Source organism: Gossypium arboreum, chromosome 7 (genome assembly GCF_025698485.1).
Source record: "Gossypium arboreum isolate Shixiya-1 chromosome 7, ASM2569848v2, whole genome shotgun sequence".
NCBI lineage: Eukaryota > Viridiplantae > Streptophyta > Magnoliopsida > Malvales > Malvaceae > Gossypium > Gossypium arboreum.
Genome location: NC_069076.1, coordinates 104,610,388 through 104,635,037, shown reverse-complemented (window position 1 = coordinate 104,635,037; position 24,650 = coordinate 104,610,388). Strand labels below are relative to the sequence as shown.

The 24,650-nt window shown below is 31.3% G+C and overlaps 1 protein-coding gene across 1 annotated transcript; it reads left to right on the top strand.

Annotated features, from left to right (window-relative positions):
• Positions 1–17,355: 17,355 nt before the first annotated feature.
• Positions 17,356–21,503, top strand: LOC108472611 (putative transcription factor bHLH041). Its single transcript, XM_053031049.1, has 8 exons — positions 17,356–17,474; positions 17,662–17,763; positions 17,871–17,979; positions 18,088–18,102; positions 18,817–18,879; positions 18,980–19,654; positions 20,033–20,416; positions 21,264–21,503. Exons 1-8 carry the CDS (start codon positions 17,356–17,358, stop codon positions 21,330–21,332), a joined length of 1,536 nt encoding a protein of 511 aa, XP_052887009.1. The 3' UTR covers positions 21,333–21,503.
• The last annotated feature ends 3,147 nt before the right edge of the window (positions 21,504–24,650 follow it).

Below are 24,650 nucleotides of genomic sequence, written 5' to 3'. Positions count from 1 at the left end.
TCATTATTTATATATTATGTTAATTTAATTTTGATTCTAAAAGAAAATTTTAACTCACAATATTTACATATTGTGTAATTTGATTTTTTTGTGACATTGAAGCTTAATTTTAAAATAATGAGAAAAGATGAAAATTATTATCTTGAATTTTTTAGTATTTTCATTTTTGGTATATTTTAGATCAAATTTAGTTGATTTTTTTAAAAAATTTTAGATGAAAGAAAAGAAAACTACCAAAAAAATTAGATTGCACAATATATAAATATTGAGAGTTAAAATGCTATTATGCTAATTTTAAAACTGTCACGTTATCTTTTCATTAGTCATTTAATGACTGGTGACAAAAAGATAAAATTGAATAGTTGGGTGACCAAAAAAGAAACTTATCAATAGTTGGGTGGGTATCAGTAATTTACCCTTTTATTTAATTATGAAAAATGTTTTTTTTTTCTTTTATGTAGAGCAAATCCAATTAACATGGAAAAATTAGGTTGCAAAACTTTAGAACATTCCTAAAGCTTCAAATACATGTGGAAGCAGTTTTTTTTCTTTTAGTTTATAATATGTACTTTTCCATGTTCTTGTGTTTCAAAATGAATTTCCTCTTAATTTCGTAATATTCATTATTTCCATTATTTCATTTTGGTAAAAACATCTTTATGGGGTTTTCTTAATCTCAAATTGATTCCTTTTAAAGAGACTGTTAATTTTGAAAATGAGTAACTAAAGATAATTATGTCTAAATACTTTTACTTTTAAATATGAACCCAAAAAAGTTAATTATGCTTAAATACATTTTTCATACTACTATTTCTTTTATATTTACTAAATATATTGTAAATGTATCGTATTATCAAAGGTCTTAATATTAAGAATAAAGCTAATTGAATCGAGAATCAATTAGTTTGACAGTTCAATTATAAAGGCTAAACTAAAAAATTAGATAATCAAGTCAAATCAATGTTGTTTGAATTAGATTGTCCAGTTGAGCTAATTAGACTAAGAATAATTCAAGGTATCAATCTGAAGAAAGTCATTAGATCATTTGATCAGGAAATTAATACATACTAATTAAACCAGACAAAAAATATTAAACCCGATTTTTAATTTTTTATAATTTATTTAATTAAACTGATTAAATCGATAACCTGATTGATTAGATCAACCGACTGGACTTTTTCATTATATTTTTTTATTCAACCCTGATCTTATCTATTTTGTGTTTTAGGTGTTAGTTCAACCATTGAAACCAATTATTATTCTATTCAATTCTAAAATGAGGACTCTTCTTTGGACCCAAGCCACAGGGGATGGGCCAACCAGCCTGCCTGGCCAGTAAAGCTCCTACACACCCACAAATTCTTCACTTATGGGTTAACCAGCCCCCTCGGTTTTAGGGTGATATCACCACTTACTTACAAAAATCAAGTTCGAACTTTAGAAATAATATTGTTCGAAAAAAAATTATATGTTTAGGTATTTAAAGATAACTGTGTAAAATGCTTAATATTTGAGTTAGATTTTAAGATTGATTTGATAAAAATTAATTGCTATTATTATTATATTTAAACTTTTAATGATCTTGTTAATAAAATAATATTAGTGTTTGAATTTGTTAAATTTTTATTTGTCAAATACAATCTTATGAATGTGACTTAATTCAAGTTTTAGGGTTGATTTATGAAATTTAATTACTAATATTGTGAATTTTCATCAAATAAACTCTAAAACACGAATTAAACACTAAGAAATTAACACCGCTACTTTCATGTACCAAAATGTATTACCTTTTTCAAATACAAGCACCTTGGACCAAAAAATATCATAAATTGCTCATCAGAAAAAGTGTTAAACTCAAGTACCAAATTATGTATTAAACTTTTTTATTAGTACCTAGAAATATTCAAGCAGATAAATATATAAATCAATATCGAATAAGTGTTGAGTGCAATGATAAAATATATCGTTTTCTTAAGAAAATAACGTAAATTCAAATTTCTAAAATATATTATTGATAGAAATAATCATAAACTTTAAAAAATATATTTTTATAAATAGTAAAATTTTAATTAAAAGATAAATTTTAATTGAATGTTACTAATTGACAAAAGTATTCATTTTTCAGGTGGGGCACATGTAAGTTGTCTAATCTTAATTGAAATATGAGCTTCATATTTATTTAAGTTTATTCATATTTGTAAATGATTAATTTAAAATTTAATTATTTCGTAAACAAGCGGTGCAAAGTTTTAAGAAATTGAAATTTTGATACATGTCTTTTTTTTTAATTTAGGCTCAAACATATTATTTTTAATATTTTATTTATTATTTATTATTTAGTCATTTGATTTTTTTCCTTAATTAAATATGCGAATATAAACTTAACATATTTTTAATGCTAGTTTTAATGTCATGCATGTTACATGTGATTCACATATTTATTGTTTTAATTCATAAAATAAGTTCTTTTTTGAAAAATAAAATAAGATGTTTTTATTTCATGTAATTAAAGTAAAAAATATTATTTGGATTGTTTAACGTAATTAGAATATATTAATTATTTTGATAATTAAATATTAACAATAAAAGCTTAAAATCATAATTAAACTATGAATGAAAATTGAAACTCAAACTTTTCGTGACATTTTAGCTATTAATTTAATGAAAATACATGAATGATAATATATCTATTTTGTGGTAGTAAATTTTAATTTTACATTAATGAAATAGCAGTAAAATGTAATTCAAAAAATAATTTAAATTATAATAAAAGTGTAATTTAACATGGATAAAAAATGTCATTTAACATGCACGGATGGAGTGAAATTTACTAAATTCCATTCACCAGAAAATCAATCGAGTTGTGACGACATTTTAGATGGGAGCTAGAGATTTTTTGGGTTTAGATGTGTTCATAGCGTTTGAAGATCTATCTTTTAGCTTTGAAACATATTTTGAATTACTCAATTTTGAGTTTGATATATTAAGTTATGATTATTTAGTAAAGACTAGGCGACCAGAATTTTTTGATTGGATTTTTACGAAAATTACAAGTTTTGGGCTTATAATTCCAGTTTAATTCATATTGGGTTCAACTTTTAGACTTAATTTTTATTATATACGAGCCACATATTGTATTTATTAGGTTTTATTATTTTATTATTTATTTATTCAGGATTTTAGATATTAAAAGGTTTAGCTTTCATTTAAGCACTTTTATAAATGTTAGACCATTATATGACCATTTTGAAATATTAAACCTGTAGCGACGTAAAAATTTTAGCTTAGCTTGGTCGCTAATTGTGGCGATTTATTAAAAAAGTTTGAAATCTGATGTTTAATTTTTTTGAAATAAACAGGAGTCGCCACCGATCCTTTTTCCTAGGTGTGATCGGACACCTATTAGATCTCTTATTAAAACAAATAAAAGGTGAGTTTAGGTCACGTTAAAATCCGAGAGAAAATTTAGGGTTCGAGTCGATTCACATACGAGGAATGTATCACACCTCGCGACGCCCAAAATTGGTATCTTATAAACAAGTGTTGTCTTAATTTTCAAAATTGCGAGTTCAAAGTAACATTGAATCGTGACCGAGTAAAACACGAGAAATTTCAAGCTTCCTTTTTTGAGAAGGATATACCGTTTTAACAGAGTCGATTGATATTCACCCAACATAGCGATGAAATCGATGACATAGTGTTTAAATCGCACGTTGCCTTGCTTATGGAAATAAAACACGAGTAAGTATGTTCGAAACAATGTAAAGCAAATTAATAAATACAAATAAATAAAAGACAAATCTAGAGGTACATTGAAGCGAATATAAATGTGACAATAATATTATAAACAATAAAGACATATATGATACTAGAATTAAATATGAAATGGAAATAATGAATGTAGATACATGATATTAAGAGTATGTATGTAAACTATACATAATGTTTGATAGTAAAATATAACTAATAATATTAAAATATATACATAATATATACCTATATACATATGAAAGATGTGTGCACATGACGTATATGAAGAATATATACATAGTAATATAAAATAATAAGTGATAATAGTGAAAATAATGGGTATAATAATTATAATGATATACGAAAATAATACTATATATAAAATATGTACACAAATATAATAAAATATATGTCTTGATGTTAATAACAAGCATAGTAGGAATAAAATAAATGTAATAATGATATATACACAATATGATATTAAGAATATATATATATACACAATATAGTATTTAAAAATATATACATAGGATGGTATAAAAATATGTACATGGAATACAAGAAACTAGAATAACAATAATAATAATATTTCCAAAAAGAAAATAAAACAAATCATGTACTAATAATAAGAAGAAAGTGATATACTTGGTAATGATAATATAAAATAATATGTACATAAAAGATACTTCATATATATGCATATAAAAATAATAATAATAATAATAATAATAATAATAATAATAATAATAATAATAAGAATAAGAATAAGAATATCTACAATAAAAGAAAATATTAGGAAATGTACAAAAATATATACATATAAAATATTTACAATAATGATGTAAATAAACAATATATAAAATATTTGAAATAACATATAAATGAAACATTTAAATAAGGTTAATAAATGAATTAAATAGATTTAGGACATGGTTAAAAACAAATGACAATTCAGGATATAAAAGTATAAATATTGGATAGTTAATTAGGGATCAAAACAAAAACCAAACAAGATCTGAGGGCCAAATTTAAAAAACAAAAGAAGATAGAAAATAGGGGTTAATTGAATGAGGTTGCGAGGAGGAGGACTAAACACATAAATTTCCTTTTAGGAAAGTGCACAAACTCCACCCACCAAATGAAATAGTGCCGTTTAACTCCATTATTTAAGAACAAAGATTTTTTTGTTTCATTTTCAACCCCAATATAAAAAAAACAAAAAGCTTCCATGTTCTCTTCCTCCCTTAAAATCCTCTCAAGCCTTTTCTTCTCCGGTGGAATCCTGGCCATCGGGCCACAGCTGTTGGTCACGCCGCCATTGTCACGCCGCCACCGCACATGGTGGCGGAAGTTCAAAAGGTAATTTTTGTTTTTTTAATAATATATATGTATATGTATATAGAAAGAAGAAAAAACAAGGAAAAAAAATTGAAGAAGAGAGAAAAAATGCAAACCTTTTATTGATTTTTCTTTGTATTCAAGTTCAAGGATTTTGTGTTCGTCTCTTTTTCAATCTTTCTAAAATCCCCTGTTACAAATGATAGATTTTGGCTTTTTAAGGCCGATGTACAAAACATTCCTATTTTATTTTTTTGTTTTCGTTCTTTTTTTATTTCTTCCTCCATCCTCGCATGCTTTCTCTTCTTTGTTGTTTTGTCTCTGTTGCAGTGTGTGTCGATGTGGGTGGCTCACGAGGAGGTGAGGGCGCGCGTGGGTGGTGCGCGTGATGGCCAAGGGTGAGGGGTGGCGGCTGAAAACTTGGTGGCTAGGGTTTTTTTTTTTTTACTGCTGAAAATGTTTAGTTTGTTGGGCTAGGTGGGCTTTAGGTTTTTTTATTATTTGGGTCATTTGATGTGGAAGTTGGGCCTGTTGTTTTTGGGGTGGGTATTTGGTTGTATTTGGGCCAAAATTGGCCTACAACAGCTGCCCCTCTTTGCTCTTTCCAGTCCCTCGCATCTTGTAGCTTTAGTTCATTCCACTGTGACTTCAAAGAGATAGAAACTTGTATTTTCAATCTACTCGCATCTTCAGGGCTGTAAGATCCGTTGTGTTTTGCTCTTCTGCAACTTCAGAGAGATGAGATCTGATATCTTCAATATGTTCCGCTACAACTTCAGGGAAGTGAGGTTTGTGGTCTTTTCTTCTGCAACTTCAGAAAGGCAAGATCTTATATCCTCGATCAGCTCCACTGCAACTTCAGAAAGACAAAATCTGGCGTCTTCAACCAGCTTCAATCTTTATTCTCTACTCGGCATGTGATCTTGAGCTCAACTCATTTCTCGCAAAGATGAATTGATTCTTTAAAAAAGACATTAAAATGAAATTGAAAATTGCTCAGCACATGAACTAAGGCTCAACTCACTTCTCGCAATGTGAGTTGATCTTTTTGAAACTTAATTTGAAAAGCAGATTTTGAAAATACCTCGACATGTGACCCGAGGCTCAACTCACCTCTCGCAATATGAGTTGATTTTTGAAAAACAGAAATTAAAAGGCTTAACTCACCTCTCGCAATATGAGTTGATTTTTGAAAAACAGGAATTAAAAGGCTCAACCCACCTCTCGCAATATGAGTTGATTTTTTTGAAACTTAATTAAAAGGCTCAACTCACCTCTCGCAATATGAGTTGATTTTTTTTTATTTTTTTTTAAGGCAGAAATTGAAAAACGGAAATTGAAAATACCTCGGCGTGTGACCTGAGACTCAACTCACTTCTCGTAATATGAGTTAATTTTTTTGATGAACAGAAATTGAAATTACCTCAGCGTGTCTTGAGGCTCAACTCACCTCTCGCAATATGAGTTGATTTTGACGAACAGAAATTGAAAAACAGAAATTGAAAATACCTCAGCACGTGAGCTGAGGCTCAACTCACCTCTCACAATATGAGTTGATTTTTTTTTTTATGAATAGAAATTGAAATTACCTCAGCGTGTCCTGAGGCTCAACTCACCTCTCGCAATATGAGTTGATTTTTGAAAAACATAAATTGAAGAAAACAGAAATTGAAATTACCTCAGCATGTCCTGAGGCTCAACTCACCTCTCGCAATATGAGTTGATTTTTTTGAAGAACAGAAATTAAAACTACCTCAGCATGTCCTGAGGCTCAACTCACCTCTCGCAATATGAGTTGACTTTTTCTGAAAAAACAAAATTTGAAAAATAGAATTTGAAAATACCTCAACGTGTGAGCCAAGGCTCAACTCACCTCTCGCAATATGAGTTGATTTTTTTGAAACACAGAAATTGAAGAACAGAAATAGAAAACACCTCAGAATATGACCCGAGGCTCAACTCACCTCTCGCAATATGAGTTGATTTTTTTAAACACAAAAATTGAAAAACACCTCAGCGTGTGACCCGAGGCTCAACTCACCTCTCGCAATATGAGTTGATTTTTTTGAAAAGTATAAATTGAAAATACCTCAACGTGTCTTGAGGCTCGACTCATTTCTCGCAATATGAGTTGAGTTTTGACAAATAGAAATTGAAATTACCTCAGCATGCCCTGAGGCTCAACTCACCTCTCGCAATATGAGTTGATTTTTGAAAACAGAAATAAAACATCAACATACCAAAACCTGTCGTCTGGTGGAACTAGGTGTCTTTTCCTTTAATTCAATACAACTATCATCACATCTTCTTGTTCTACTCGAGTACCTGTATATGTCACGCATGATGTTATCATGATATGCACATGTTTGTCTTAAATGCCTTTATGCCTACATGATTATGCTATGCGCCTTAGGCATGTTTGTCGTATGTCCCTTTCCGTCATGATTTTTGATGACCTGTGTTCATTGCTTCGACTCTTGACTTTCTCTTCAGTACCCGCACCCGTCCTCAAGCTTCACGAATAATCTGTGTTTCTCAGATATCACTCTTTTGCCCCTGGTTGAGCTTTGTCCTTGCTTTGAGGCTCTTGTACTTATCAAATTCTCATCCGGGTAATACTCAACATTTGTTTTGTTTGGAGCATGAATTCTTCCACGTTTCTTAATCAAGAATCTTTTTGAGTATGTCTTCTTGCGTAGAAATTTTTGAGCTGCTGAAAATGCTTCAAATGCTGTAGTCTTGCTATTTGACTCGCTTCTTGAATCTTTTTACTCATTGGGCCCAAACCTGCTTTATTAGGATGCTCTTTCAGGTTTTCATCCTAATTTTTGCTTATCAAGACGCCCTTTTCAGGTTTTCATCTCGATCTTCTTCTTTTTTTTTTTAAAGGCGTCATCACTCATTGCCCATCAGGGCTCTATTACTGACGTAGTACGCTGCCCTAATGCTCGGTTGGTATTTTGACCCAAAATCTGAAAAAATAATCGCGTTTTGCTCAACCAGCTTGCCCCACCGTAACTTCAGGGTCCATTCCACTGTAATTTGGGGATACAAGGTTGGCACTATCCTTAAACCATTCCACTGCAATTCCTGGCTATAGGATCTGTATCCTACTATAACTCAAGGGTGTATGATCTGTAACTTGTTCCATCGACTAACTTTTTTGATAGAAAATCCGAGGAGATAAACTCAATTTGAGCTCCAAATATCTCTAACCCTTACACTTGGTGAGCTTTTAACCAACCGACTGGTTTCAGGTTCCTGTACTATTTAGAAGCTTTCAGAGTAATACGCGAAAATCCTTTTACAAAAGTATGATTAGTCCATTAATAATTATTTCAATGCGAAATGCTTGAAAAGGATCGAACTGATGGACAAGAAGAAAATTGATTAAGAGCATAGCTCGAAACAAAAAAGTTGAACAATGAGAGTAAATGCAAGTTTTTTTTTTTTGGAAGTCCATTTTGAAAAGAATAAGATAATCAAAGATAAATTCAGAAATGGGTAAAATGGAAAGCTAAGTGCCCCAAATATCGCAGCCTGAGCTTCTCTGTACAAACTCCTTTGAGACCATTTTGAGTTCAACATGTGTTTAAGGGATTCAGAGTACTTTGTCGATGCCCCAAGACGTAGCATACTTCTTCACTGTTAGTTCAAGTATAGCAAGACTACCATATGCCCCACCTTTGAACAAAATTTGAGCTGCCTTTTTCAGGTTTTCAACTCAAAACCCCTTTGGTCTCAAGGTGCCCTTTGCGGGTTTTCACCTTGACCTCTCCATTTTCTTCTTTTTTTTTTCTTTTTTTTTTCTTTTTTTTTGCTTTTGAATGAATGAAGGTCACAAGGCGCCTTTTGCGGGTTTTCACCTTAGCCACTCCTTTTCAAGTATTTCTGGACTGAATCTGAATTTAGGATTGGATCAGTGTTCTTTCAGGGGAAGCCTCCTTTACCTCATAAAGTTCTTAGGCATCCATTTCCCTTTGAAATCCTTTCGTATAGAAAGGATCTTCTACAATACCAAGTTCCAACTATGAAATTCCTTTGGGTGAACCATTTCTACCATAACTCAGCATCATACGCGTTTGACCTTCAAACCCTTTTCTGCAGTCAAGTTTAATAAAGACATTTTACTTCATCCAATTCTTGATTCAATCAAAGCTTGGAGAAAAAGATTCTTAATTTCCATGGACAGAACCACCTTTAATTCCCCAGTGAAGGTCCTGGTCAACTTTAATAAGCACAAAGAGTAAAAGGTAGCTTCTTATGTCAATATTTACAAGTCTCGGTCACCTTCTATAACTTTTCTTGATTTTTGTATCTTTCTTTTGGCAGCCTTTGTTGCATTGTGATATGACATTGTACAGTTACACATTAAAACATGATTCTTTCTGGCTTTTGATTTCTTTTTTTCTTGTTATTTTTTTCTTTTCATTTTTTGTTTTCTTTTTCTTTTTCTTTTCATGACTATCAACATTATAATATTGGCATATGAAGCTACATTCATCTTCTTAGTGAAGCAATTGACGGCCACGACGATGATGTCGACTGGAAGCTTTTGATGAGATCATCCCCAGAACATCTATGCCCACGTATTGAAAAGTTTGTGAAGAGATGAAAGAAACACGTGAGTCTTGACGTCATAACTGATGTTATTCCCTTCCCATGGTGGACCAACAATATCCGATCCTCATTGATGAGCCTGGCTATTGCAGAACCACTGTCATGTATTCCTTAGACACCCTTATAGACCTCTTTCAAGATGTTCCTAAGTGCGTCTTAATATGATTGTGCTAAAACATCCTTGAATTCTTGAAAATAACTCAATAGTCTTGCCTTATTTCTGCGGTGGGCTAGGTTTCGATCTTCATCTCTTTCCTAAGCTCACAATGTCAGCTGACCCTTTGTAAGTTGGAGTCTGTCTTTTGTCTCATTCTGTCATCTTCACGATCGTAAGATAGACACAATCTCTGTCATCTTTGAAGTCCAGAGATCCTTCTAGACACATATCTTGCTCCAAAGGGAGTTAGTAACAGCGTCGCTCCTGACATTGATATTTGGGAACCTACTGTGGGTGCGAAGGCAAATTCCAGAGAATAAATGATTCTAAGGATGATTATTTGTATAGGATGATTATGAATGTAAAATAAAAGAATAAAAATCCAAATAATAAAAGAATCTATAAATAGAATAAAATTTACTCAAAAAGATGCATTTCATTGAAATAAAAATCTTGGACCGGAACCTATTTCCCAAAAGAAGACTTATCACCTCTAGGTCTTAAGGCGATAAGTATGTTTCGAATATTACTCTAGATTAGCTTTAAAAGTACACGGATCTCTTCCACTGTCCCATTGTTCAAAACACTCCCAAGTATGTGAAATTTGGAGGTGGGTGATGGTTGAGTTGGGTACGAATTAGAAGCATAGTGGCTTCCTATTCCCACCACATGGGTTTCTTGCCCCTTTTTCTTCATGGGTGCTGCCCTTTTGGGCTCTCAGGGCATTCCATCCTTCCATTTTTGATGGCATTCTCTATAAGTTCCCCGGATATCACAATGTTCGCAAAGTCTTTCGTAGCACTTCCTACCAACTTGTCATAGAATGGTGCTCTCAGAGTATTGATGAAAAGGACTGTTATCTCAGTCTTAGTCAATGGTGGTTCCACTTGAGCCGAGATATCTCTCCACCTTTGAGCATATTGCCTAAAGGTTTCTGCTGGTTTCTTTTTCATCCTTTGTAGAGTCATTCGATCAGGCACCATGTCAGACACATACTTGTACTGTTCACAAAATGCTGATGCTAAGTCTTTCCATGATCGGATCCTTTCTCTACTAAGTTGATTATACCATCGAAGAACCGATCCGACCAAGCTGTCTTGGAAACAGTGTATTAGCAACTTCTCTTTATTCACGTGACTAGTCATTTTTTGGCAAAACATGACAAGATGCATTCTCGGACATCTCGTTCCGTCGTATTTTTCAAAATCTGGTGTTTTAAACTTCGGAGGCAGAACCAGATCAGGCACCAGACTGAGCTCCTTGGCACTTAATGCAGAGAAGAATTCAGTGCCTTCGATTGCTTTGAGCCTTTCTTCAAAACTCCTATACTTGCTCCAAATATCATGATCGTCTAATTTCAACTTGGCTATCTCTACTGGGTCATCCCGATCTGGAATATTGGGATCAATGGGATTACCTCCGGGGTTTGATACAGATATACCTTGCCCTAAATGAGTAGGTGGTATAGGTCGTTGCTCCAAGCCTACAGGCTCCTTTTGAGGACATTCTCTTTGCGTTACATGAACGTGAGGCGGGGTGAATCTTGAGGGATAAAATGGATCCTGATCATGATTAACTCTTGACTGAGGTTCCATAACGTCAGGACTCTGCATAAGTCCCTTCCCTTTAACTAAAGCTGACATCATATCCATCATTTTGGCCATTTGATCCCTTTGCTTGAGTGATTCCTCTCGAGACCTTACCATCAGATCTCTCATTTCCTACTGTGATTTAGCCAACTGTTCTTGCAATTCCCTTTGGGCCTTTTCCATTCTTTCAATTCTCTCATTGAATTCGGCCTCCATAGTTCTAGCTCTTATCCGCGTCTTATATGAATGCATGATTCCAGACTCGTATCGTTACAATTGTAGATCATACGATTTCAGCCTCAGTGAATGATTAAGGGACATGTACATGCAATGAATGGATGAATGAATAAATGGCAGATGAATGTCAGTCATGAATATGCAAAAATTTGGTGTTAATTTCAAGATAGCCCCTATTTAGGCATTTCCTTAACCAAAAGAGCCTATTACACAACATTTCGGTCATTCATTTAATTGACTCCTCCATCAAAAACCCATTTTTGGCAACCAATCTCTAATCAACACCTTCCTAACAAGATGCCTTAATGCATGATGAAAAATAGAAATATAGACAAACAACCTTGGTTAGCACAACACATATGAATAGAGAAAAACTGTGGAAAATCTAACAAATTAAGCTACTTGGTCCAATGGGCTTGATTCCCTTGCATAGAAAGCGTAAATGTAAAAGAAACAGAAGGCCCCGTACTTATTTCGGTGACTAGTAAACGGACAAAGGTTACGCATGGCTCTAGTTAGGTGGCTCGTACAGTTCACTATATGCGGTTTTGGCTCTAGATAGGTACTCGAATTGTCCATACTGTCATCTACTAAGATTAGTATATAGCCTCAATCATTGCCCATCATAGGCTCACGAGTTCAATTCGAGGGATTACATTTACTTATGCCTATGCGGAGGGACAAGTTAACTCACGAAAGCATAAGTCATATGTAACCCGAAAGTATTCATTAGCCTGTGCGGAGGGACGAGTTAACTCACGAATGCGTAGCGTTTACTTTCACTTAAATGGACGGAGCCCGAGTAGAGAGCTCATGTTATGCGAAAATGCAAGTGCACGGTGTGTGGGGAAAAACTCGTAAACCTTTACGTTTTACTTAAAGAAACTAAACCAAAATTAAAACCATAAAAATTGAAAACTGAAAAACAACCAAATAAGCAAGTTAGAAGAAATATTTACAGTATGATACAAATGCATGAATTTTGAAAATGAGATTTTCGAATCACGACCAAATATTTACTTTGAATAAGGAAATTTAAAAATTTTGACAAAATGTGTTTAATTCCAGACACGACTCTCAAAAAGGCGGTCCCCAGTGGAGTCGCCAGCTATAGCGACGTAAAAATTTTAGCTTAGCTTGGTCGCTAATTGTGGCGATTTATTAAAAAAGTTTGAAATCTGATGTTTAATTTTTTTGAAATAAACAGGGAGTCGCCACCGATCCTTTTTCCTAGGTGTGATCGGACACCTATTAGATCTCTTATTAAAACAAATAAAAAGGTGAGTTTAGGTCTACGTTAAAATCCAGAGAAAATTTAGGGTTCGAGTCGATTCTGCGAGGAATGTATCAGCACCTCGCGACGCCCAAAATTGGTATCTTATAAACAAGTGTTGTCTTAATTTTCAAAATTGCGAGTTCAAAGTAACATTGAATCGTGACCGAGTAAAACACGAGAAATTTCAAGCTTCCTTTTTTTTGAGAAGGATATACCGTTTTAATACGAGTCGATTGATATTCACCCAACATAGCGATGAAATCGATGACATAGTGTTTAAATCGCACGTTGCCTTGCTTATGGAAATAAAAACACGAGTAAGTATGTTCAAACAATGTAAAGCAAATTAATAAATACAAATAAATAAAAGACAAATCTAGAGGTACATTGAAGCGAATATAAATGTGACAATAATATTATAAACAATAAAGACATATATGATACTAGAATTAAATATGAAATGGAAATAATGAATGTAGATACATGATATTAAGAGTATGTATGTAAACTATACATAATGTTTGATAGTAAAAATATAACTAATAATGTTAAAATATATACATAATATATACCTATATACATATGAAAGATGTGTGCACATGACGTATATGAAGAATATATACATAGTAATATAAAATAATAAGTGATAATAGTGAAAATAATGGGTATAATAATTATAATGATATACTAAAATAATACTATATATAAAATATGTACACAAATATAATAAAATATATGTCTTGTTGTTAATAACAAACATAGTAGGAATAAAATAAATGTAATAATGATATATACACAATATGATATTAAGAATATATATATATACACAATATAGTATTTAAAAATATATACATAGGATGGTATAAAAAATATGTACCGGAATACAAGAAACTAGAATAACAATAATAATAATATTTCCAAAAAGAAAATAAAACAAATCATGTACTAATAATAAGAAGAAAGTGATATACTTGGTAATGATAATATAAAATAATATGTACATAAAAGATACTTCATATATATGCATATATAATAATAATAATAATAATAATAATAATAAAAATAAGAATAAGAATATCTACAATAAAAGAAAATATTAGGAAATGTACAAAAAATATATACATATAAAATATTTACAATAATGATGTAAATAAACAATATATAAAATATTTGAAATAACATATAAATGAAACATTTAAATAAGGTTAATAAATGAATTAAATAGATTTAGGACATGGTTAAAAACAAATGACAATTCAGGATATAAAAGTATAAATATTGGATAGTTAATTAGGGATCAAAACAAAAACCAAACAAGATCTGAGGGGCCAAATTTAAAAAAACAAAAGAAGATAGAAAATGGGGGTTAATTGAATGAGGTTGCGAGGGAGGAGGACTAAACACATAAATTTCCCTTTTAGGGAAAGTGCACAAACTCCACCCACCAAATGAAATAGTGCCGTTTAACTCCATTATTTAAGAACAAAGATTTTTTTTTGTTTCATTTTCAACCCCCAATATAAAAAAAAACAAAAAAGCTTCCATGTTCTCTTCCCCTCCCTTAAAATCCTCTCAAGCCTTTTCTTCTCCGGTGGAATCCCGGTCACTGGGCCACCGCCGTTGGTCACGCCGCCACCGTCGCCGGCCACCGCACATGGTGGCCGGAAGTTCAAAAGGTAATTTTTGTTTTTTTTAATAATATATATGTATATGTATATAGAAAGAAGAAAAAAAACAAGGAAAAAAAAATTCGAAAGAAGAGAGAAAAAAATGCAAACCTTTTTATTGATTTTTTCTTTGTATTCGAAGTTCGGAGGGATTTTTGTGTTCGTCTCTTTTTCAATCTTTCTAAAATCTCCCCCCCCCCGTTACAAATGATAGATTTTGGCTTTTTAAGGCCGATGTACAAAACATTCCTCTTTTATTTTTTTGTTTTCGTTCTTTTTTTATTTCTTCCTCCATCCCTCGCATGCTTTCTCTTCTTTGTTGTTTTGTCTCTCATTGCAGGTGTGTCGATGTGGGTGGCTCACGAGGAGGTGAGGAGCGCGTGGGTGGGTGCGTGATGGCCAAGGGTGAGGGGTGGGGTGAAAACTTGGTGGCTAGGGTTTTTTTTTTTTTTGCTGCTGAAAATGTTTAGTTTGTTGGGCTAGGTGGGCTTTAGGTTTTTTTATTATTTGGGTCATTTGATGTGGAAGTTGGGCCTGTTGTTTTTGGGGTGGGTATTTGGTTGTATTTGGGCCAAAATTGGCCTACAACAAAACCCTTACGAGAACATCCTCTAAAAGGTTAGATTCCAACATTTAGCCTTGTTTTTTCCTCTTTTAAGTAGTTAGATTTATGACCTCATTTGTCTCTATTAGTACGAGACACAAGTACTGTAACATCCCAAATAATATAAGGTAATCCTTCTCACACTTAACTTCGAAATATGTTTTGTTTGTTTGCACTTATCGTCCAATATCAAATATATATATATGGAAGAATATTTGATGTACTGTTGGTGCACAAGTTTCATGCACCATAGTAAACAGTAATGTGACACATCATCATTAAATAACACAAAAAATAATGAAGGGTTTATAAATAAATACTAATAAATTTATCTAAACATAATTAAATAATAATTCCATTATAAATTTTAGACTCTAAACCCTAAACCCTTAAACACAATATCCTAAATTTGATAATTATTAATATATTTTTTAGAATAATTACAATTAATATTTAATTATAATTAAATAAAATTATTAATATTTATTCACAAATTCTCTATTTTTATTTAATTTAATAACGAAATTTTATATTATTATTCACTAATCATGACTATTCTCCGAGGGTACATTAAATCCTATTTCTATATGTGTGCGGTGTTGGGGATGTAGAAATACAAATCATATGCGGTCGTTAAGTTAAAAGAGAATTAGCCAAAAGTCTTAACCGTTCAAAAACATTTCCATTTCTTCGTCTTCACTTGACTTTTCCAATATGGTAGGTAATTAGTAATAGTATTAATTAAAATAAGCTTACTAATTATTAATGAAAAAAAATTGGTAAGACACAAGTCGAAGATGGGAGCATGTATTAATAATTCTTCGATTCAGATATAATCACGTGAGTCTTAAAAATCGATAACATATTAAAATCATTAAGAACAACTAGGAAAAAATATTTTATTATAAAGTATTTTATATTTTTTCATATATCAACATGACATAAATAAATAAATAAAGAACAAATATTTGCTTTCCTTTTAGATTTAGTGTTAGTGACACACACTAAAATGGGAAAGGATTGTGTTCATACAATGGTAGACTCAATCCAACATGGATTTATAAAATTAGGGCATGGTGTTTAGGTCATTAAAACAATTATAAAAGTATTTTTCATATAATATTATTAGATATGTGAATGTTTTAAATGAATTTTTTCATCTGCTATATTTTATATTGATTTAATTTTATGTTATAATTGTTGTAAATGTATTTTTATACAATATTAAAATTAAGAACAGGATAATACGATTCAAATTCATGTTAAATGAATATTTGATAAAAATTAAAATTTAAAAAATATATTTAAAAACTAATTGCAATATTATAGTACATTTTTATTTAACAAAAACACTTTAAATAAAAGAAACTTTTTTAAAAGAAAAATAAAAAGTGGGGTAAAAGGGAATCTGCATTCCCTGACTGACTATTTTCAAAGAAAATCATGGAGAAGGAAGACTTTGAAGTTTGACCATTACTTTGGCTGGCTGGTGGGCTGGGCGGGGTCTGCCTATTCTCTTTATTTAGTGTTAAATTCTATTTTAGTCCCTCTAGTATATTCAAATTGGGGATTTAGTCCCTATACTTTAAATTACAATAATTTAATCTTTAGTATTTTCGTTAATAAGCTTATACGAAGTTTTCTTTTAAAACCCTGAAATTCCTAATTTTAACCTCAAGTTTCAAACTTTTTTTTTTTTAAATCCACATCACCCGATTAACAAAACTTTTTTAAACGGAACTACTGATATAAACGAAGGTATAACATTAATAGCAATAGAAAGATGAAATTATATCTAAAGAACTAACCTTCCACCAAAGGACTAAAATCATAATTTAACCTTTTTTGCTTTGAGTATATCAATCAATCTCCTGAATACTTTTCCAAGTTCTCCCCTTGTATATGTATAAAGCTTAATTTGTTCTACTTTTCAAAAAAATAAAAAACCTCTTGTACCGCTCAGCTATCTTAGTTTCTTATCATTTATTTTTCTAAAAATAAAAAAAAACAATCAAATGACATGAACCCTAAACCAGCAGTATATGGGTCCGTAAAAGGATCTACCTGCTAAGAAAAAACCCCAAAGAAAAAGAAGGTTGGAATAATATTTGATTTTCATGGACGCCATCTTCAACCTCGATGAAGCATCACGAGCTGAATTCCTGAATTTACTCATGCAATCAACTTGCTGTTCTTACATTTGCTTATGGTCCTACTCTTTCTTGCAGCAAGCCAAGTATTTATCTATCTATCTCTCCTTCATCATCATCTCTTTTCTCTCTATATATTTCCTTTAAAATATATATAAACACCATGCATACATGGGTAAAAGTTAAAAGTGGTAAAATTGCATTTTAATCCTTTTAAATATTTGAAATTTTTGGGTAACTGGTGTTTTGTTTTGTTTTGTTTTTCAAAAACAGCTGTTTAATCGGTTTGGATGGGTGTTGTAGTGAAGAGAACAGCCAAGCTTTGGGGTTGTTTCTTGAATATAAGCAATTAATATTTCGTCTCGAAAATGATAAGTATGGGCAAATTTTTCTTACATTTTTTTTTTTTTGGGGGGGGGGGGTGGGTTTCTAGTTTTAGACCAGTTTGCCATTAATCTGTGTGGGAATTTTTTGTAATACAGTGGACTAGTTCCAGGTTTTGCTTTTAAGAATAATCAACCTTACATTGAATTAAGGGAATTGGAGCTTCAAAACCGAGCATTCCATGAGACACAAAGGCAATTTTATCGGGTAATAAAAATAAAATGCAAATTTTACATTACAAAAGAACTAACTGTAATAAATTTTGGTTTTCACTTGAAAATAACCAGACATATAACTCTGTTTTTATTATTGCAGGTAGCGGGGATTAAGGTTTGTTTTCAAACCAATGTATGATTATGGAGCGTTTCAAACTTTTTGAATTATTTCTGCTTGATGTTAAGATTTCCAAAGTAGTTTTGAATTTGTGCCATTCTAATTAATTAATCTATTCCTTCTTTGGGATCATTTTGGATCTGATTTATCTAGGTTTTTGGTGAATCAATGTATAAATTTTAAAGTACTTTTTCTTTTTTGTTAATCACCCTAAAATTTTCTATTCAAATCATTTTAAATTCACATCATTTTAACTTGTTCTGGTTTTTGGTGATCAAATGTATCATTAAGTAGGTTTTAACATTTTCAAGGTTCACAACCCTCAAGTAATTAAGTCAAGTTATTTCGAATTTGGGCATTCTAAATTACTTATTTGAGTATTTTTTATTGGGGTCATGTTAGATCTAACCTGTTTCGGTTTTTGGTGAATCAATATATAATTAAGTAGGTTTTAAATTTTCGATGTCATTTTAAGTTTATGATATTCAAGTTTCTGGGTCAAGCCATTTATATTTATCATTTGGATTTCGATTTATTTCAATTTTTTATAATTTTGAGTTCGAATTTAATAGATTAAGAATGATACTTTTTTATGATGAAATTAATAGAATAAATTTATATTAACATCCCTCGTTAAAGCTTGGATTGTATAAAAAAAATATTATCCTAACATGTACTTGATTTTGTGTGTTATATAATTAAATATCACAGACGGCAGTATTCATGGCATGCAGAAGTGGAGAGATTGAGTTAGGGTCGTCAAGTATGGTACAAGTAAACAAAAATAAACTCTCCACATATTATAATGCCGCCATTGCTTTTGTTTATTATATATATACATGTATATGTATATCTAATTTGTCAATAATTGTAGCTTAACATGGAGATGGAGATGAGAAGTTTCTTCTCAGAAGATCAGCTTCCTCAATCAACTAACCAGAATAGGCCGTCTTCGTCTTCGTCGTCGTTAAGATCGTTATCGACGAGTAGTCCGGATTCTTCTTTGATCTTCACCGTCCCGACCACTCATGAACCCGCACCCTCTTCCTTGCAACAAGCCGCAATCACTCCCTCCTCGATCAACGATCCGCGTCGAGCCATGCAAGCCTTTTCTCAAACGCGGAGCAACATTCCGCTACCGACGTTGGAGAGCGAAAACGCCGCGATGACGAGAGCGATTCTCGCCGTTTTAACTTCTCCTTCTTCTTCTTCCTCCTCCTCGTCGACTCCCTTTCATCGAAACCAAAGTTTACCTTACAATAACTACCGGCTAAACCCTAAAGCTAGCGCGTTTAAGCGCTACGCGACTGGGTTAGGCGCTGGCCCGGCGACGACGCCGGCGAGGGCTAGTTTACGAGCTCAAGCTATGATGAAAAGGGCCATTTTGTTTTATCGAAAATTCAATTTAGCGAGGCGCGAACAACTACTGCGAAGCCGCCCCGGCCCCACTAGCAACCAGTTGCACCATATGATGTCGGAACGGAAAAGAAGAGAAAAACTCAATGAAAGTTTCGTGGCATTACGATCCCTTCTTCCTTCAGGCACTAAGGTACCCTTTAACACCATTCCTCCCTCAATTACATTTCTTATTTTCTTTATTTAAAAATCTTAATCCTAAATTAAAGGGATAAAATCATATTTATTTTCTTTAACTTTAAATTTTTTCCCATCTTACTCTTAGCTCTAACTTAACACTATTTCTCAATTTAGCACATCATCACTCTTGAATAGAATTCCTAGGGGTCAAATTGAAAAAAAAAAATCAAATTTCGAGACTAATGTGAACTCAAAAAAGTTCTGAGATCACTTTATCCCTAATTTAAACAAGATAATTTAATTTTTCAAGTATAGAGACTAAATCTCAAACTTTGTTAAAATACAGGGATTGATGATAAATTAACCATAATTTTGTTGGGTATTGATGTAGAGAGACAAAGCATCTGTGCTGACGACGGCGAGGGAATACTTGGTTTCATTGAAAGCTCAAATTTTGGAACTCAATCGGCAAAAACAGTTATTAGAAGCCCAGATTTTGCCGTCCAAAGGAGGAGCTGCTGCCATAGAAGTTAATGATCCATCAAACGAGAGAGTTAATGTTCGGGTCATACCCGTACCCGAATCAACATCCGAAGAAAGAATCGCCGACCTGAGAGTTACCGTCAGAGGTGAACGGCCGATCGTCGATATCTTAATCCATTTGCTTGAATTCTTGAAGCTCGATAGAAATGTGAGCTTGATGTCCATTGAAGCTAACACCGGTGTATCGGAATTTGGCTCCGTTAATCTTGTTAGCTTGAGACTCAGAATCAAGGTATGCAAATTCTGATTGGTTTTGGATTCGAGTTTAAATTATTTTGAGTTTAAGTTAATTTTTAGTTCGAATTTATTTTTTAGGTTTGATATTCGGGTTAGAGTGGTTTCGAATCAACTTGAGACTAGATTTGTAAGTTGGGAAGGGATGTTAGTTTCGGGTTGGATTAATGTTTTTGGATCTTCCGAGTTATTTTGGGTTGATTATTAAAAGTTCGAGTCAACTTTTACTTCGGGTCATTTTGAGTTTGGGTTATCTTAAGTCCAATTCACTTTGAGTTCAAATTTACTCAGGTTTCAAGTTTACTCAAGTTTGTTAGTTGAGTTTTCAAGTTAAATCATTTTTAGGTTTTTTTCATTTAAATTTGATATTAGGTTCAAATTTACTCAGGTTTCAAGTTTACTCAAGTTTGATAGTCGAGTTTTCAAGTTAAATCATTTTTAGGTTTTTTTCATTTAAATTTGATATTAGGTTCAAATTACTTTTCATTATTTGTTTGAACCATTTCAAGTTGAAGTCATTTTAAATTTGAATAGCACTGACTCTCCGCATCAAGTTAGGAGATAGCTTAGTTATTTTTTTAAAAAGTTTTTTGGGTTTTAGTGAGATTTCTCAAAAAAAAAAATTGAAGATTTAATGAAAAATTATTTTTTAAAAAAATAAGATTTTTAAAAATTTTGAAAGGTTTAATGAAATTTTTCAAAAATTTTAAAGGAATTAAATCCCAAACTTCCATTACTTTACTGTTCGCCTCTAACCATTTGGTTCATTCCAGATTCAAATTATTTGGAATTTAAAGTATTTTAAGTGAAATTATTTTAAATTCAAATTTGTGAAAATTTTGTAGGGCGATGGATGGGATGAATCCACCTTCCAGGAAGCAGTGAGAAGGCTAATCACAGACTTGGCACAGTGATTTAATCACCGGTGGTCAAACTAATTTTTTTCTGCGGTCAGCAGCTATAATTTGTTTTTCTTTAATACTGTAATTATATTCATTGACATTTAACCATTATAATATGTAATTTTGAATTTTGATCGGCTTATTCTAGTAAATTTTTCTACTTCCTATACTTTTTTTATATAATCATGTTATCGTATATCAAATTATAAATACGTGTATTTATTACATAAATAATTTTGATTTTATGTGTTAACAAACAGGCAATGCCAATAAAATTTAAGAATGTATTTTCTTTTGTTCTGACACATCAAAATCCAAAACATCTATGTCGTCAGTACAGATTAGTCATCATGTTTTAAATATATTCCACTTAAATTAGAAAATCGTTTTAAACTTTGAATCATAGAGTGAGGACCACTAGAGCAATTAAACCTTATCAATCAAAGCTTTGCATATATATAAATGAATTAGTTTGATTTTCTAAATGTATGACTAAATAAATTGTCGCCCAAATTGACTGACAGTACTGTATGGATGAAGTGGAAATTATGAAAGCAACCCCTTTTTTTGAATGAGCAAGCAACCCACCTATAAAATCCAAGAATAAAACTTTTAACAATATGCATTCAAAGTTGGTCCAAATGTCAATACTACTTTACTTTTCAATACAATCAAACTATTGAAACTATATTTTAGGTGGGTTGGCTAGCTACTTACATAGTAATGTATACCATGGAAATTATGGAATATTTATATTGTATTTAAAGTTCTTAATTGAGTTATTATTATAAGTCGATTGGGTATCAAATTTCATTAAAAATATTTATTTTAGTATTTTTTATAAAATAAATTATATTATTATCAGGCTATTTCTTCCTTTTGTATTTTTATATAAAATATAATGGGACTTTGAATCTTTCACTTTTACATTTTCTACTCTATCATTTCACTTAAAACTTTATTCCATTTTTTACGTGTGTATCGTGGGTGTGTCATAATTTATACTATGCTAAAATTACAATTTAATCTCTTTATTTTAATTTGATTTGATTTAATCATATGCTTTTGTAATGTTATTAGTAAGCCTAAATTGTTGTAGTTAAATTGATTTTTTTTAATACAATAGAATCTCAAACTCACACACTTATACACACAACCATCTAAGCTACCACACAGGCACGACTTGTAGATCGATCTCATGATTTTGGGGAAATGGTGAACGCTCTTTACCAATAGACTAAATGTTGGGGGTCGTTGTAATTAAAATAATGATCATTAATTTAATTAGACAATTTTTAAAAGGTAAAATGTTTAATTATTGTTTTGGTCTCTCTTATGCTAAAATAAATTTTGGATTTAATCCTTTTACTTTAACTTGACATAATTTAATTATCTACTTTAGGCCCAAATTGAAAATACTGTTAATTGTTATCGTTAAAGTGACTATATAATTCTTTTTTACTATCATTCAATCACGCAATTAGAGTTACGTGAAAATCCAGACAATTTTATTCTGTTGATAATAAATTTATTTGTCAAGTACAAATAATATTGTTTATTAAAAAAAATCATATCATTTTAATGGCAACTAAAAATGACGTTGTCCATTTGGACTTACTAATAATATTGTAGAGGTAAAAAATCAAATTATGCTAAACTAATATAAAGAGACTAAATCTTAAGTTTTTGTATAATAACAAGACTAAAACCTGAATTAAGGGATCTTTTTTCTAAATTCTTTTTAGTATTTATAACATTAAAATACCATGAAGGTCATTATACTATGAATTAGATTGAATTTTACCTCCTCTACTCAGAAAATAGATAATTAGTCTTTATATGTTAGACTAAAGAGTAAATTGGTCTTTTTGTTAAAAATTTCATCAATTTTCTATTGTTAAAAGCTGGTTCATGTATGCCAATATGAGGTACACATCACACGCCAGATGTAATTGCCTAGTTATTTCGTTTGACATGCCAGTTTTTAATAGTAAAAATGGATAAAATTTTTAATAAAAAAAACTAATTTACTCTTTAATTTATCATATAAGGACTAATTTACCTTCTTTTTTTTTAATAAATGGGGTAAAATATAATCTAACTTCTCGTACAAGGGCTTCCATGACACTTTTACCTTTTTATAATTTTTTTTGAAGAAACTTATTTTTCTTATTTTTAAATTACAAATATTAAGGAAATAAATAAACATTTGACCAACCCAAAACTTTATTCCTTGCGTAATTTTTCTTTTTTGTTTTGTTTATCATTTTCGGGGGTTGAGACGGCGCTTTTGACTGAGAAAAATAGGCGAGTGGAACTTTAGTATATCCATGTTTTTTGATGTCTCGTTTCCAACTGACTTGTCTAAACTTAATCTCTATTGCTTTTAGGAGAGGATTTCGACTACACACGGACCAATACTAGAATATATAAGTTAAATATATTGTTAGTACTTGTATTTTCATAAAACTTGAATTTTAGTCTTTGTACTTTGTTGACATAAAGAATTAGTGAAGGGTAGAGAGTAATGTTGATAGCAGTTCACCTTGATAGGGCGAAGAGCTGCAATATTCGATAGAGAGAGAAAAGTGACGATAATTGAGAGAAAAGAGTATTTATAAGGTTTTGTTGTGTGTTCAATGATCTCTTTACTGTAATAAATAAATTTATATATATATAAGACAAAGGGTGCCACATGTTAGGATCTCGTTGACGATAAAGTCACATCTTGTCTTCTTATAAGGGTAACGATATGACCTTTTAGGTTGATGATATAATACTTTGAGACAGCCGAGTAATCAACGAGCACAAGGTTCTACATGCTCCTAATAAAGGTAGCCTTATACGAAAGTCCTTTGGGTTTACTATGGAGTTGCCTAATGTTGGAGTTCCACTTGGTGTTGAAGTCCTCTTACTTTTTTATTTTAAAATCTCAATCCATCATTAAAAGCATAATATATACTTAGGGTTTGATTTAATACATTGTTTTTGAATTTTTCATATTTTCTAAGTTTGAAAGAGAGATGTATCTATACATATAAGTAAGCGGTCTAAACTTTAGAGATGAGATTATCGAGAATGACAACTACAACATGTTTGGGGTAAAACGAAACGAATTGATAGTTAAGATATCACTCTTGACAAAAAAAAAAAACTTTAAGTACCTAAGTGAGAAACGTAATATAATTTGAGACTAATTTTGTAATTAAACTTAATAAAAATTAAATTTTTGATTAAAAACAATTATTTAACACATTGATCATGTTTTTTTTAAAATTTACAAACCACCTTTAAAAATCAACAAGCATCATTAATTAATTTTAAAAGAAT